The 16,533-nt window shown below is 45.2% G+C and overlaps 2 protein-coding genes across 2 annotated transcripts in view; both read right to left on the reverse strand.

The window, feature by feature from the left end:
- The window catches only part of LOC123158900 (uncharacterized), a 2,984-nt gene extending 1,263 nt beyond the window's left edge, over positions 1 to 1,721 (reverse strand). Inside the window, exons 1-2 of the mRNA XM_044576711.1 lie at positions 1,212 to 1,721; positions 467 to 1,106 (exon numbers count right to left, since the gene is read on the reverse strand). Of these exons, the coding sequence (XP_044432646.1) occupies positions 467 to 1,106; positions 1,212 to 1,574 (1,003 nt within the window). The 5' untranslated portion in view covers positions 1,575 to 1,721. The remainder of the gene's footprint in view (positions 1 to 466; positions 1,107 to 1,211) is intronic.
- Positions 1,722 to 10,661: 8,940 nt separating this feature from the next.
- On the reverse strand, positions 10,662 to 12,996 carry LOC123161865 (uncharacterized). Its single transcript, XM_044579684.1, has 3 exons — positions 12,365 to 12,996; positions 11,913 to 12,240; positions 10,662 to 11,223 (listed from the first exon to the last, which is right to left on the reverse strand). Exons 1-3 carry the CDS (start codon positions 12,866 to 12,868, stop codon positions 11,183 to 11,185), a joined length of 873 nt encoding a protein of 290 aa, XP_044435619.1. The 5' UTR covers positions 12,869 to 12,996; the 3' UTR covers positions 10,662 to 11,182.
- Positions 12,997 to 16,533: the final 3,537 nt, after the last annotated feature.

The following is a 16,533-nucleotide window of genomic DNA, read 5'->3' on the forward strand; positions in this document are numbered from 1 at the left end:
TATCCTATGTACTATCAAAAGTAGTATCTGCAGCCTGCACTTGTGTACTAACCTTAAAACTATCAATCAAAACAAAAAGGTTATTTCAGATTTTTCCCAACTCCTAATAGTAATACACATGGTGCATAGGGTGAAAATCCTTTATTTACCTTAACATAAATAATTTTCCTAATGAACACAAACTGAACTGTAAAGTTCTAGAATAATCTAGCTAGTCTTGTTTTGCTTTTCAAGAAGTAGGTAGAATTTGGCAAGAAAACAAATATAGTGTTTTTTTAGGATAAACAAATAGAGAATTTGGAAGCCCGGACAAAAAGGTTTTCGTCTGCTAATCTATGCTTCACATCATAATCATGACCTTGTTTTTTGTTCTCTTCTCCAACAAAGCAACAAATTAAAAAAGGTTCGGATGCTTCCGAGGAATGGAAAATGTGAGAAATGCTTCACGCGCGACAGCACCACTCACCACTGGCGCCGTTCTGCTCGGCGTGGCCGCTCAGGTGCTTCGGCGGCTCGATCTTGATGGCATCATGCAGCTCCTGCAGCATCGCCTCGAGGTTCTGCTGATCCTCGCCCAAGCCGCCGCCGTTGTCGGCTGTAGCGGTGGCTGGTGACGCCGGGCGCAATTGGTTCGAAGGGAGCTCCACCTTGGCTCCCGGAGACGGAGAGAGAGGAGTGAACCGGGTCCGGTCGCCGCCGGGCAGGCGGTGGCCCAACGACAGCTCCGGCGTCGTCGGCGACACGGGCGATGAATGCGGAAACTGGAAGTAGCGCGCGTTGCGCGCGAACGACGGCTTCACCCACGGGGAAGACGGCGCGGAGAAGGGCGTCTGGGAGAGGAACTGCACCGGCTGGTTGGCCATGGCGAGCTGCCCGGCAAGGTCGAGCGGCGGCGGGCGGGCGCTGGTATACCCCGCATCGGTGGCGTCCAGGACATTGGTTCCCGCTGATTGCTGCGGGGGCGAGAAGTCGGTGTACCGGCAGCGCTTGGTGATCGCGAGCTGGAGCTGCACCTCCGGCGGGTACATGGGCAGACCGGCGCGCTGCCTCCGCTTCGCCCTCGTGTTCCAGTAGTTCTTGATCTCGTTGTCCGTCCTTCCCGGGAGCTATGGACGTACGAGCACAAGCATCAAGAGTCAAATTCGACAAATCTGCCATTAATGGAGAGTTGGAGACTGAAAAGAGTAGGATTGAGAAATGCTGATGCTTACATGGGTGGCCATGCGGGCCCACTTGTTGCCGAGCTGGGCGTGGAGCTGCGCGACGAGGAGCTCCTCGTCCGGCGAGAAGGCGCCCTTCTTGAGGTTGGGGCGGAGGTGGTTGGTCCAGCGCAGCCGGCAGCTCTTGCCGCAGCGCAGGAGCCCGGTGATGCGCTGCACGGCGTTCCAGTTGCCCTCGCCGTGCTGCCGCACGTGGTTCACCAGCAAGGCGTCTTCCGCCGTCGTCCACGGCCCCTTCTTCAGCACCACCGGCGTGGCCTCCTCCTCGCCCTGTTCCCTCTGCTCCACCTCCTCATCAAGATTGTCTGCCGCCGCCGCCGCCGCAGCCTGCTCCTCCTCCAGTGATGTCGCCATAGGCGGCGCCAGGGAAGGACGGAGGTAGAAAGATACGGTTGTTTGTTTGGGGAAGGTGGCAGGGAGTGGGGAGGAAGGGGGCGCAGGAGGGTAGATTTAAGCCAAAGTTTGCTAAAAATGGAGGGGCAGGGGTTTTCGGGTTGTGTGGTTTGCAAGTGGTTTTTAAAGGCGAAAGAACGGTGACACCGTAGTGGCTACTATGCTCACCGTATTTCTGTTTGGGGTTCCCTTTTTAAGCATGGATTTTCCATGTCCAGCTGGACGTTCACGACTTATCTTGATCATCTGTTACGCATCCGACAACAAATATAATATTTAGGTATTTATGACTTAAAATTTCAGCATTTAAGCAAAGTCATAGTTACCTTCATCGTCTGTTACGTATCTGACAACAAATATAATATTAGGCATTTACGACTTAAGATTTGAGCACTTAAGCGATCGAGCTAAATAGTTATCTTTGATCATCCTACGCATCCGACAACAAATATAATATTTACGCATTTACGATTAAGATTCGAGAACTTCAGAAATCAAGCCAAATAGTTATCTTGATCATCTTGTTACGCATCCGACAACATATATATATTATATTTAGGCATTTACGGCCGAAGATTTGAGCACTTAAGCAATCAAGCCACCGCTATCTTGATCATCTGTTACCCATCCAACAACAAATATAATATTTAGGCATTTACGACCGAAGATTTGAGCACTTAAGCAACCAAGCCACCCTGTTAAGTTATCTTGATCATCAGTTATGCATCCGACAAAAAATATAATATTTAGGCATTTACGACTTAAGATTCGAGCACCTGAGCAATCAAGCCACCCTATTAGTAGCCCCGATCCGGCAACCCAATAAAATAGTTTTAAAAACCGGACCGGCGGTCGACCGGTGAGACTATGAGTTCCGGTTTTCACCGATTCAACCGTTGCTTCTTTTTTTCCATCACGTTTACCATGGAAGCCACGCGAGAGATGTCTAGTAGCCAAGGAATGACGAGGCCACCATAAGATATGGATCCAATACATAGATCACAATAAAATACTTCGAGTGGACATTAGGTTATGAGGCTAACATTTCCACACCAGGAATTGAATATTATAGAAGAAACATAAGCAATTATTTTGGTGGAAGACCCTTATTAATCGAACTTCGACTAACACTACTACAAAAATGTCTATTGGATAACCCATCGAAGACGATTTTGCCAAATATGAATCACATTTAAGCCAAAGTTTACTAAAAATGGAGGGGCAAGGGTTTTTTGGTTTGTGTGGTTTGCAAGTGGGTTTTAAAGGTGAAAGAACGGTGACACCGTAATGCCTATCTATGCTCACGGAATTTCTGCTCGGGGTTCTTCTTTTGAGAACGAATTTTTCGCACCCAGCTGGACGTTCACGAGTTATCTTGGTCATCTGTTATGGAACTGCAGGATCGGAAATATGCCTAGAGAGGGCGGGGCGATTAGGCTACTTGACCAAATAAAAACTTATCATTTTCCCAATTTTAGTGGTAGGCAATTTTTAGCAATTGTACCAAGTCAAGTACACCCTACACATGCAAGTCTAAGAGTTGAACAACGGAAAATAAAGACTTTGTATATGAACGTAAAGGAGGGATCAGAGAGATCAAACGCAATGAAGCCATGATGATTTTTGTTGTGGTTCTGATAGGTGGTGCTATCATACATCCACGTTCACAGAGACTTCAACCCACAGAGGGTAATGGTTGTGTGACTCTATGGAGGGCTCCACTCACGAAGGGTCCATGAAGAAACAACCTTGTCTATTCCATCATGGCTTACGCCCACGAAGGACTAGCCTCACTCAGGTAGATCTTCACGAAGTAGACGATATCCTTGCCCTTACAAACTCGTTGGTTCAACTCCACAATCTCTTAGAGGCTCCCAAGTGACACCTAGCGAATCTAGGAGACACCACTCTCCAAACGGTAATAGATGGTGTTGTTGATGATGAACTCCTTACTCTTGTGCTTCGAATGATAGTCTCCCCAACACTCAATCACTCTCTCATAGATTTGGCTTTGGTAGAAGAGGGGATTGAATGGAAAGAAACTTGGGAAAGGGTAGAAATCAAGGTTCAAATGGTTGGATTAGAATCTCTTGTTCTCAACAAATGAGTAGGTGGTTCTCTCTCATAAAATGAGTAATGAAAGTAGTGGTTCGTTCTGATGGCTCTCTCTTGAGAGTAGGTGGTAGTGGAGGGGTATATATAGGAAGCACCAAAATCCAACCATTACAAGTATTTGACCCAGCTCGGTGACACTGATATGAAAATCTCAGTGAGACCGACTAGTGCAAAATACTTGACCGTTAGGTTTTTCAGTGAGACCGAAATGAACGACTCGGTGTGATCGAAGTGCAATGGCTAGGTCAAGACTTCATTTCGGTAGTTCCGATCGTTTCAACTCAGTAATTCGAAATGAAACAAGTTCACTACAGAAACTTGGTCAGGCCATCTCGGTGGGACCGAGATCCATATCGGTTGTACCGAAATGTTAGGGTTTGGCATGTGGAAATGTATGGGGTCATCTCGGTGGGTCCGGATTGGAAGATTTCGGTGGGACCAAGATGGACTTTTAGGGTTTTGGATATGTGATGTGGAGAAGTGGTTGAGGATTTTGGAGAAATATCACTAAGCACTTGAGCAATTGAGTCATGATCAAAACCTCACCCCCTTTCAATAGTATTGGCTTTCCTATGGACTCAATGTGAACTTGGATCACTTAACCAAAAATATAGAGTCTTGGAGCTTTGCCAATCCTTGTCCTTCACATTTTGAGGGGTCCACAATCACTAGTCCTTGCCATGCCAATCATCTGAAATCTATTATCAATGAGCATTAGATCAATTACCTATATGCTGTTATTAATTACCAAAACAACCCGGGGATTAGTTGCACTCTCAGGAACCAAAAATGAATATTTAGGCATTCACGACACGAGATTTGAGCACTTAAGCAATCAAGCACCCTATTAATACCCCCGATAAAGCAACCTGATGATATATCTTTAAAGACCGGACTGGTGGCCGACCGGTGAGGCTATCTCATTATGTGCATTTTAAAACCGAACCGAAAAACTATACCACAAATAAACTGAATGAAACCAATTTTACGGTTTTTATGGTTTCTGGGTTCGGTATGGTCATTACTTGGAAGGCCAAAGGAGAATCATAATTTTATATTGACCAATTGGATATTCAAGAACAAGCAAGACACTCATGGTCAAGCGGTTCGCAACAAGGCAGGATTGGTGGCTCAAGGTTTCACCCAAGTCAAAGGTGTCGATTACGGTGAAACTTTCGCTCCCATTGCTCGCGATGAACCTATTCACATGTTTCTTGCATATGTATTGCACCATAACTTTGAGTTGCAACAAATGGATGTGAAGAGTGCATTTCTTAATGGTTCCCTAAATGAATTGGTATATGTCAAACAACCTCTGGGGTTCAAGGATCCCAAGTTCCCCAATCATGTCTATTAACTTGATAAGGCGCTCTATGGCCTCAAGCAATCACCACGAGATTGGTATGAGCACCTTATCGAGTTGTTAGAAGATCGTGAGTTTGAATTTTTGCAAATCAGTCACTCTTTTTACTAAGAGGGTTAAAGGGGATTTGTTCAGATGCCAATAATATGTTGATGATATTATCTTTGGTTCGGTTAACAAAGCTTTTAATGGTGAGTTTGCTAAGCTAATGGTTGAGAAATTTGAGATGTCTATGATAAGAGAGTTGGACTTCTTCCTTGGATTTTAAATGAAGCAATTAAGAGGAGGAATCTTCATCAACCAAGTCAAATATACCCAAGACATGCTCAGGAGGTTTAAGATGGAGGACTTGAAAGGGGCAAAGACACATATGCCAACCACAAGCCAACTTGACCTTGATCTCAATGGTAAAGCGGTGGATCAAAAGGTGTGTCGTTCTATGATTGGATCTTTGATTTACCTTTGTGCAACTAGACCAGATATTCTATTTACTGTGGGCATGTGTGCAAGATTTCAATCTGCACCAAAAGAAAGCCACTTAGTGGCGGTCAGGAGAGTCTTTCAATATTTGGCTCATACCCTAAATTTTGGTTTATGGTGCCCTAAAGGAGCAAGTTTTGATCTTATTGGCTAGTCGGATTCAGATCGGGCAGAGACGAAGTGGAGAGGAATTCAACTTCCGTCGGTTGCCAATTTCTTCGTAGGTCCTTGGTGAGTTGGTGTTACAAGAAGCAAAAATGTGTGTCTATCTCCATCACTGAAGCGGAGTACATCGCCGCCGCAAGTTGTTGTGCCCAATTGCTATGGATGAGGCAAACTTTAAAGGATTTCACTGTCATTTGTGACCAAGTGCCTCTTTTATGTGCCAACAAAAGTGCATTCAAGATCACCTAGAATCCCTTGCAACATACCAAGACAAAGCATATTGAGATTCTTCACCACTTCTATTCGGGATATGTGAACCGTGGGGATACTGAGCTATCTTATGTAGGCTTCAGGAAGCAACTAGCGGATATTTTCACAAAGCCTCTAGATGAAGCAAGATTAAGAGAGTTAAGACATGAGCTAAATATCATTTATTCCGGTAATGTGGTATAAGATTGTGCACACCCTCCCATGTCTCAATATTTATATTGTTTAGGTGTAGGCATGGACATAGGGGTGTTGTTCAATCCATGAACTCACATTCTTCTTATTATGCGCAAATATAAAAATCATCCACTATAGTCACTTTGTGTCAAAATGTGCTTCAATGAAGAATATTAGTTATTGGGCTCAAGATATATCTTTATTGCACTAGACCAAACACTCAAACATGATGGCTTCGGCCACCGACCTTCCCTTTTGGGGAGTTGGTTTTATTTGGTCCTCAATTGAAATATTAGACTTTAATCATCTATATGCTATAACTGTAAAAACACTTAAAATTTGGTTTTCACCTTTGCATCTTGCAATTTTTAGTGCATATTACCGTATCTTTTTGGTAACAATGTCTCCATCTCAAGCCGTACTCATCTTAGCCATCTTACTATTCTTATTGCACAGGTTCCTTATTCAGAAAATTCATCTAGATTTTTTTTGTTGGTGGCAAGAGGTACTACCGCTGGGATGTCCGGGAGTACCAAGGGTGGTACTACCGTGAGGAATAAGCAGTACTACTGTACCTCCGTGGGTCAATAGTATCAACTGAAGCTCTAGTTTATACCAAGAGTGGTACTACCGCTTACATAGGTGGTAGTACCGGTCTGCAAGATCTGGTTTATATATATGGGGCGAGGCAGAGGGATATCTTTTCCCCCTCACTTCCCCATGCCCCCAACATAAAATTCTCGTCCGTCCGCTGCATGAACTGCACCGGGGAGACCTCCCTCGCCCCGGATCCATCGCTCCTTCACCGGATCGGCTCCCTGGGATCACTCCCATCCTCGATCTCCTCCCTGGTTTTCGGTATTGCCCCATTCCATTCTCTCTGGGTTTCTATCTTAGAACCCTAAGATTTCTAGGGCAATGCAAGTGGGATTCAATTTTTTTGGCCAAACTATGCGGAGGAGGTCATTCTTAGACGTAGTATTCATTGGATTAGAAGCCCCAATGTTGTATATGTGACTTTTGATTCACGTAGTTATAGTGCTCGCCCTAGATCGGAAGTGCCCGCTGTATAGGCAAGCGGTATTGCCAGTCTCAGGACTGGTACTACCACTCTCTGGCACAACGGTACTATCGGACATAGGAGTGGTAATACCGCTGCCTGAAGATTCTGTCATCTTTTGCGTTTACTTCGTGGATTTCATGGACTTGTGCACTTACTTTCCTATGCTATTTCCTCTATGATATTCACGAGTGGTGGTTCTCATGAATTATTTTCTATTTTCACATAATAGATATATATGATTATTTAATATAATCATATTATTGGAATTAAAAATGAGCGAGCAAGTGTTGGCTCAAGATCCGCTCATTTCTCGACCGAGCTACATAAAGTGCTCATACTCAACTCATTTTTTTAGCCAAAAGACGAGTCGATGTCAAGCAACTCACGAGCCTCGAGATTTTCATGCAACCTTAATAGTGTGTTGGCTGTGCAATTTCTCATTCACCAGCTTTTCATGCTGAAACCAAAAGAGACTCAAGTTAAAACACACGAGGATAAGTGCTATTGCTAGCCTAGCAAATGTATCCATTATATTTTGTACATCGCAAGATAGGTTAAATGAATCTAAAAAATATCCTCTGTATAGGCTAACAATAGCAAACAAATAATATCAAAGCCACATCATCAGCACCACACCTAAATAAACCATCAAATGATGATGTCGAAGCCGGTGGAAGTCCTGAAGAAAGGAGAAGTGACTGATTCATAAGCAAAGAGGTTGATCTTTAAGAACCTGTAGGATGTTTATTAGCAAGGAAAGAGTGCTAACTTTTTTGCAGTGAAGAAGCTTGATGAAAAGAAAGGCACTTTTGATGTATGGTGCCCACAAGAAGGTTGAAAATCTTTTCCTTCAGTTGTACCATGATCATATGCACTAACAACTAGTTAAATAGAAATTAGAATTTCTGTTCAAAGAAAAGAGACGTGGACAATGGCTAGTAACGTTGCGTTAATGACCATCACTAACACCTTAACACATTATTTCGTGCTAACCAAATTACAACAGGCAAAGCAGATGCAAAGGTTGTATCATGATTATAAAAACATAAGATTAGCCCATATAATTGGGATAGGCATAAGTATGATTATACAAACATACATAGAACGTATGCAACATCTGCGAGTTAATTGCACAAAACTATCACATTTGAGGTTAGGTTTGCACAAAATCACGTAGTCGCTAATTTTCTTCAAAAGTCACCGCATTTTCTATAATTCTTTTGTAGAAAATACTAATTGAAGGATTTGGCCCGTTTGAGCACTTTCCTGACAGGTGGGGCCGATAGTAAGGAGCTGACTTGGCAAAAAAATCGCCACATGAGTGCGTTGAATAGTCTTCACTCATTAGGGCTTACCCGTCAGCATGCACACACTTATCTCTTCCTTGTACTCCCTCCGTCAAAATAACTGTCTCAACTTTGTACTAGAGGTAGAGCTAGTATAAAGTTGTACTAAACTTGAGACACTTATTTTGAAACAGAGGGAGTAGACATTATGCCGAGCACCTTGTCTGCACACGCGCGGCCGGACCCCGTAGACACGGCGGTGCAGCTCGGCGGCGGCGGGCGCAGATGGCCTCGACGCACTGGATCCGGCCGGCGAGAGGAAGCAGTGAGGCGCGCGGGAGCACACTATTATGACATGATATATTTAACTTCAACAGTAGTAAATGCATTAGAAGGTAAGTGAACTGTTGAATGAGAGACTGAATTTGACTAAAAAATTGCAGCACAAGAAAGCTTACTAACTGGAGAACGCATACTGAAGAGAATTTTAGTCTATGCTCTGTGGAGAGCATGACAGATGAACTTCCTACAATGAACTAAATTATTTTGATTGAGCGAAAAAAAGAATAGAATGACTTCTATTGCTAGAAGAATATACACATCTGACCCCTGTGCATCCTTTATTATGTCCATCCAATTAACACACGCAAATCCTGGAAAGCAGACGAAGCTGCTATTGCACATAAGACATAACTAAAAGAAGAAGATTAGAGAGGGGGATGTTTTTTGTTGAACTGGAACTTGAAGTTAAAAACAGCTAAACTCAAAGTGCTCAACTCAGCATCAAGAACCACCAAATCCGTGTTGATACTTGATACCAGATGAATCGTAAGCGCGGCGCAGATGGTAACACTGAAGCAGTTAAGCACCATGTCACAGGTACTGCAACCGTTCCTGCAGATCAACAATCTCATATTGCTAAAACAAAACAACGAAAGAAAAAGAAAGCATCTTCTATGCAAAACCTGAAAACAACGTAATATTTTGCTTGTCACATTTGGAATGAGAGGAACAGGAGGGTCTTCAACGCCAAGTCTACCTCAGCGGACGGCATGGTTTCTCTGATAAAAGCTGACTTAGATTTCCTGAGAGTAACGCTGTAATTCCCCCTTTTTTTTGTACAGGCAGCGTTCTCTGGACAACTGCTCACTCTTAGGCCTTGTACAATGGGAGGTGCTTAGGAGAGGTGCTTAGAGAAATAAACCAGGACTTTCTTAGGGCATGTACAATGGTTGATAAAGCGGTCTTATCTTAAATCTTACATGTAATTTAGAGATGACAAAAAAACATGTCTACAATGGGTCATCTCTTAGCCTTATCTTCAATAACTAGTTATTCCTAAAAATATGGTGAGACATATTGTGCTAAGAGATCATCTCTTGCCTTCTCTTAATTAAGAGAAGACAAACCTTCTCTTATGATTTCTCTCTCCTCCACCTCATCCTTTATCCTATGTGGCATTGCTAAGATAGAACTATTGTACATGCTCTTAAGCACCGGTGCTTATTTGTACAGGATAGACGCTTAACTAAGCGTCTCTCCTATAGAAATAGGCACCGATGCTTCAAAAAAATCCGATTTATTTTTCTAAACACCTCCCTAAGCATCTCCCATTGTACAAGGCCTTATGTACATCAGTACATTCCTAATCTTAAATGAAAAGGCAGAGCACTGCTGTTCGAGTCAAAAAAAAAACACAATGTGCAAAAAAAAACTAGTTTACATGTAGATGTAGTGCTGTTGGATAAAACCTGAACTTTGTTCATACTCCCTCCGTTTCTTTTTAGTCCGCATATAAGGTTTGGTCAAAGTCAAGCATTATAGAGTTTGACTATCTTTATATTAAAAAATATAAACATTCACAATATGAAATAAATATATTCAGATGCACCATGAAACATATTTTCATACTATATAGTTTTAGTACTGTAGATGTTCAAATTTTTTATGTAAATTTGGTAAAACTTTGTGTAGTTTGATTTTGACCAAATCTTATATGCGGAGTAAAAAGAAACGGAGGGAGTACGTTACAAACTCCGTGGCCAACGCTCAAAACAGCACAAACTGAAAACACAATCACCAGCTCACAGCAAGAATCTGCTACATTTTTCATTTGTACTAGTTTACATGACCACGGCCCACTGGAAGAACCAACTGCATTTTCTATTTATATGAAATGCATAATGTAAAAAAATACATGATCATCATCACACTGCAATAACCACTGCATTTTCCATTTGTGCGAAGTACATCCTCCAAAATGAATGGTGATCGTCGATTCATTTCCAGAACCCATAGTGGAATGCTTCATCCCGGAAGTAATAGCAACCGCATCACAGAGATGAATGTCAGAAGAGCGACAGTGCAACGACTACTACAACCAGAATCGCTACGAAATTATTCACCCATTGGACACAAGGCTTTCAGCACGTCTGAATCATAGAACCGCGATCCCAAAATAGACAGGTTCCCCCTGTCCTGAGAGCAGAGCAAGTTTAGCTAGCAAAAGAAACACAGGAGCTGATTAGTTTTCTCGACCTACTATATCTATCAAATATCAATATGCAAAAGTAGGCGTCCAGTTCTGCCGGCATTGTGTCTGAGGCAGGGAAACTTCGAGGTGAACTGTCAGGACTCCCACTCTGATCTTTCTCTACTTCGCGGCGACATCCGGGTGTCGCAGCGCATCATAGGCTGAATTAGCAGAAATAATTAGGCAGTTAGGCGGCAGACAAATAATCAACGTATTGACAAGATCAAGAAGACAAAACCTGAAACAATATAATTATAATGTGCAAGGAACTAAGCTTTATGCATTATCTGTTGCAGGATACAACCTGAGGTTTGTTCACAGGTTAGAAACTTACTATCTTCTCCACAAAGATGAAATGAGAAACAGTTGCAGACAAATCCCAACCCCTAACAGTTTCAGTTAACTTGTTTTCCAGCACAATTTCAGTAAACTGTTCTACTGTAACAGTTTCGGTAAACTGTTTTTTCAAACACAAGCAGATCAGCACCCCACTTAAACAAAAGCAATAATACCACTGTTTTAAATAGCCCGCTATAGCTCCGCTATAGCACGCTATAGTGTTTACAAAAGGTCTTGCGCTAAGAGACTTTGGTTCAAATAAATGAATAAACATTTTAAATAGCACGCTATAGCTCCGCTATAGCACGCTATAGCATTTGAAAGAGGTCCGCCGCTAAGATGCTTAGCGCGCTATTTAAAACTATGTACCATGGCCGTGCATGGAAAAGTATCTACACCAAAATTTGTACATTGTGCATAACAAATGCAGTCAATACTACCTGTTCACTTCTTGCCACCATTAGGAGATAAATGGGAAGTTCTGAGTTGTGACATGGAGAGATGCTCTCACCAGGGGTCCCGGACAGCATCACGACGATATCGAGGGTCTCGCCGTAGCGGCCGTGGGGCAGGTTGACGACGAGTGGGGTCAGCCTCCCGTAGAGGCCCGCTCGGACGCACATGACCATGTCGCGGCGCTGGCCGTGGATGTCGATGTCGCCGACGCGGCTGGCCAGCGCGTTCCTCAGGTGGTACACGGACCTCCCCCTGATACGGAGCGCGGACCAGCCGTCCTCGTTGTAGAGCCCCTCGTCGCTCGCTCGCACGAACCGAATCCAGCGCCACCCGCCCGGCTTGCGCCCCAACATGATGACAGAGAGGTCTCCGGGGACGCGGGTCTGCACTTGAGTCGCCAAGAACCCTAGTTATGCATATTCAGGAGATCAAAGAAGCAGGGTGATAATCTGAATTTTCTGATCGAAAACACAAATGCGATCAGGAAGCGGGACATGGCGAACTCACCCGAATCGGGCCCGGAATGAGAGGCGGGCGCGCTCTGGGGCGGATCGGCTCGACGATCCAGTGCATCATGGCGCTGACGTTGTCGGTGTACTCGACGCCGACGCGGGCGTTCCACCGGAGGTACCTGCGTAACTTGCCGCTGGCGCGGAGGTAGCGGCCGCCGATGTTGCGGAGCAGGACGCCGTCCCCGGAGCCCGCCTCGACGGCCTGCCACATGATGGCCGCCAGAACCGGCTCGTCGTAGTCGCGCTGCTCGGCGCGGAAGCCGTGGTGTCCGAACGGTGCCGGCTTGGCCGCGGCGGCGAGGTAGCGGCCGTAAGCGGCGCCGTGGAGGAGCAGGTGCGAGCCGTCGCTGTGGTAGATGTGCACCGTCCACGCCGCGTTCAGCGAGTACCGGCGGCGGCTGATGGAGACGCTCTCCCCGTCGTCGTCGGCGTGGAGGTAGTACGTGTCATGCACGCGGCTCCGCAGCCGGACGTGCTGCCCGTCGTGGAAATGGTCCATCGGTGGCCGCTGGAGAGCGGAGGAGGTGGGCGCTGCGCGGTGGAGAGGCCATGGCGAAGGCTGTTGGTTAGGCGGTTACGATCGGGCGCTATCGCCATGCGAGCCTCTGGGCACAAGGTGGGCCTGCGGGCCATTTGCTCGGCCTTGCGCTCCTCAAACCCTATTCAGCAGCTTAAGCGCCTGTTATAGTTGTTTGGGTTTGTTTGTCTCAAAAAAAAAGTTGTTTGGGTTTCTGAAAAAAAGTTGCTTGGGTAAACTGCGAAATCACTAGTTTTAGCATGGTTAATTATATGCGAAGAGAGAGTTGTCATCTCTATTCCTAATGAAGGAGTTGGTAGTCTCGCCTCGCTCCCACCAACCCCTTGCAAACCCTATATTACGCCAACGAGCGTCTTACATGCGACCTTTTGGGCTAGCCCATTTGACGTGTGCATTAAATCAATCAAGTAGGCACTTTCTGAATTCAATATCATGCATTAACTCATTCAAATCATATCTTAAGAAATCTCTACCAAATCCAAGCTTTCCTTGTCTTTCACTACTCATACTTCAATCAAATAAAATTTTACCAAAACATCAACTACAGTCAATTTGGCCGACCCATCTGACGATTGCACCTGTTTTTGACCCCCTAACGGCTCTCACCCCACACCGCTGCCGTCCGTCGTCGTTGCCGTCTGCTGGCCTAGGATGGCGGACGGCACAATCCTTTGCCGTCCGTTTCTGCGAAGCGGGCGGCAAAGAAGGCCTTTGCTGGCACGTGTTCAGCCGGACTGTTTGCCGTCCGCTGGCTGACGGCAAAGGACTTTGCCGTCTGGGATTTGTGCCTTTGCCGTCCACCATGACGGACGGCAAAGAAGCTGATTCCAGTAGTGTTGCTACAAGAGCTGTCCAAAGTGCACGAGCGAGCTCGAAAAGCAATGAGGAACATGGCTAAGGCTTTATGGCCATCCGATTCCCCTCCAGGAAGTATGGATGAGCTTACAAATTTATTCAAGGGAGCTCATCGCCGTTTGGAGCTATGGAAGATATCAGCTTGTCGGGAAGGTGCTCGAGAAGCCTAGGCCATGGTGAAAACACGGTATATCAAACTTGATCTGAATCATATGGCCCGGGTTGGACCTCGGGGACCAAATGGACAAGAAATTCCTGTTAGATTAATGTACGACCAAGTGAAAACAATAGCTAAGTTTTCTCAACAGGATTATAAACTAGAAAACCTACTAGAGGGTCTAGAGGAAGAAGAAGTTTTTGAGTCCAAGTAGTAATGTACTTTATCAACAAACTTTTATCCAACCGAATTGTAAAATGATTGTCATGGCAGACTTTCCGCTTCGACCTCCAGAACCTGAGGTTTGCAGTGTTTCCGGATATTTAAACCAATGGTAAACACCAAGGCATGCTCGGAAACTAGGCAGTCCGGTCATAGTTGCTTGAACAGACAAGTTGTATTCGGGGAGTTAGGTTATATTACATTTGATCGTAAGAAACATCTTCCAGAGAGAATAGTTCCGTTAAGGGTTCCTTTCGTTGGGCCAACATGCGTTTTTGCGCATACATAAATTGTGATGCGAGAAATCACAGTATACTTTAGAATTTGGGGTCGTATATTGCAACGTGGGTATTTCGTCTCTTGTCCGCCGACCGATTATTCCCTTAAGAACGCTAGCTTTCGGCTTCACCCTTCTGAGGTACATGTCCGGATAACCCCGCTGTAACAATCGAGAGGTGCTCCCTTTATGCCCTAGCCGAACAAGCGGGAACATAGGGCATAAGCACAGGAGCCAGGCAACCCAGGTTGGCCAAAACTTAAGTCATAAAGGTGCATATAATGGCGAAGAAGTGATACATATGTGTAGACAACACATATATACGGTGAGCTTGACACTCCAAAATAATAATCAGAATAAGCTTCTGTAAAAAGAAGCCCCCAGGTGATATGGGGTGTGTACATTTAATGATGTATATCCCCCGATGCGGTTGATCCGAACACTAGTAGAAGTTGTACAAAAACCAAAAAGAGAGAAAAGAGGGGTGAGGAGAAAAGACGAAAAAGGTTACAAGTGTGGATTTAGGCGTAGAATCTTCAGAGCCGAGCAGCTTTTCATGGGTTTGGCTCCAAACGATTATCCGAAGCATTGCGAAGGCGATAGGCTCCTCCAGTGAGAATTTCATCTATGATGAAGGGACCCTCCCATTTGGGCTTGAGCTTGTCCTCTGATAGGCGCAGGACGAGTTCACCAACATTATAAGTCTTTGCCCGTACTTCCCTGCTTTGATATCACCGAGCTTGTTGTTGGTAAAATGTGGAACGAGCCTTCACGATGTCGCGCTCCTCCTCCAAGCCATCCAGATCGTCCTGCCGATCAAGCTCGGCCTCTGTCTCTCTTCATACATGCGCACTCGAGGTGAGTCATGAATAATGTCGCAAGGCAATACTGCCTCGGCACCGTACACCATGGAAAAAAGGTGTGTATCCAGTCGTGCGATTGGGCGTGGTATGCAGCCCCCAGAGTACGGAATCGAGTTCTTCAACCCAGTGCTTGTCTGATTCACGCAACGATCATACTAGTCTGGGTTTAATACCGCTCATTATCAAGCCGTTAGTCCGTTCGACCTGACCGTTTGTCTGAGGGTGATATACAGAGGCGTAATCGAGCTTAATGCCCAAATTAGCACACAAAGTTTTTACCTTGTCGGCCATAAATTTGGAACCGTTGTCAGTAATGATACTATGCGGGACATGATGTCTACTATACAACCTTCTTCTTGTAGACGTTGTTGGGCCTGCAAGTGCACAGGTTTGTAGGACAGTAGCAAATTTCCCTCAAGTGGATGACCTAAGGTTTATCAATCCATAGGAGGCGTAGGATGAAGATGGTCTCTCTCAATGTAACGCCTCGGATACAACTTTCCATATTCGTAACTCCGACTCTTGCCTTTTCTGGAGATGCGATATGTTATTTTCCTTCGTGGTTGGGTTTTGTCTTTTGTTTTGCTTTTTGTTCTTGTTATGCATCTCGTCTCATGTCATCATTCGCATTGCATCGGCATCATTTTCATAAAACTTGCATCCGTTCGGGTTTCCCCAATTCTCTCCATTGTCCGTTCTGAGCCAGACACACTTGCACGCGCCCGCGGCACCTTCGACATATTATTTTATAAGTGGCATAAAAATGTTCTCGGAATGGCTTGCAACTTGTCGTGCGGTCTTATTATAGTGTAGACAGGCCGCCTGCCAAGTTTCGTCGCATTCGGAGTTCATCTGATAGCCCAACCGTTAAACATATAGCGGTACCGTTGCCGGTACCTTCGTCGGACGTTTTCGGTCTTCGAAAACTGTTGCCGGGCTGCCCTCTCTTCTCTCTTCTCTCTTCTCAGCCCAACCCCCCTCCGCACAGCCCATCTAACCCGTCTTACACCCCCCTTGTCTTCGTCGACCTCTCTCAGACCCCTCGCGCGCGTCCGAAACCTGCCCCGAACCCGACCCGCTCGGTCGTCACCGTTGGATCCGAATCATCCCCAAACATCCCAAAAACATCTCCGTTTTCTTATTTGGACTCCCTAACTTATTTATTCTCGACCGTCCAAATTCGATCGGAGGGTCCAAACCTACTCTTTTTGTCCCTATAAATAGACCACCTCTATCCAAATCAGACCAAAAC

Source organism: Triticum aestivum, chromosome 7B (genome assembly GCF_018294505.1).
Source record: "Triticum aestivum cultivar Chinese Spring chromosome 7B, IWGSC CS RefSeq v2.1, whole genome shotgun sequence".
Classification (NCBI taxonomy): Eukaryota; Viridiplantae; Streptophyta; class Magnoliopsida; order Poales; family Poaceae; genus Triticum; species Triticum aestivum.

Bases quoted from the DNA above. Each gene is read 5' to 3' on its own strand.
- LOC123161865 (XM_044579684.1), bottom strand. From the start codon at position 12,868: ATGGACCATTTCCACGACGGGCAGCACGTCCGGCTGCGGAGCCGCGTG. The intron at 12,241-12,364 runs GTGAGTTCGCCA...ACTCAAGTGCAG, and splicing joins TCATTCCGGGCCCGATTCGG to ACCCGCGTCCCCGGAGACCT. The intron at 11,224-11,912 runs GTGAGAGCATCT...CTGCTAATTCAG, and splicing joins GATGCTGTCCGGGACCCCTG to CCTATGATGCGCTGCGACAC.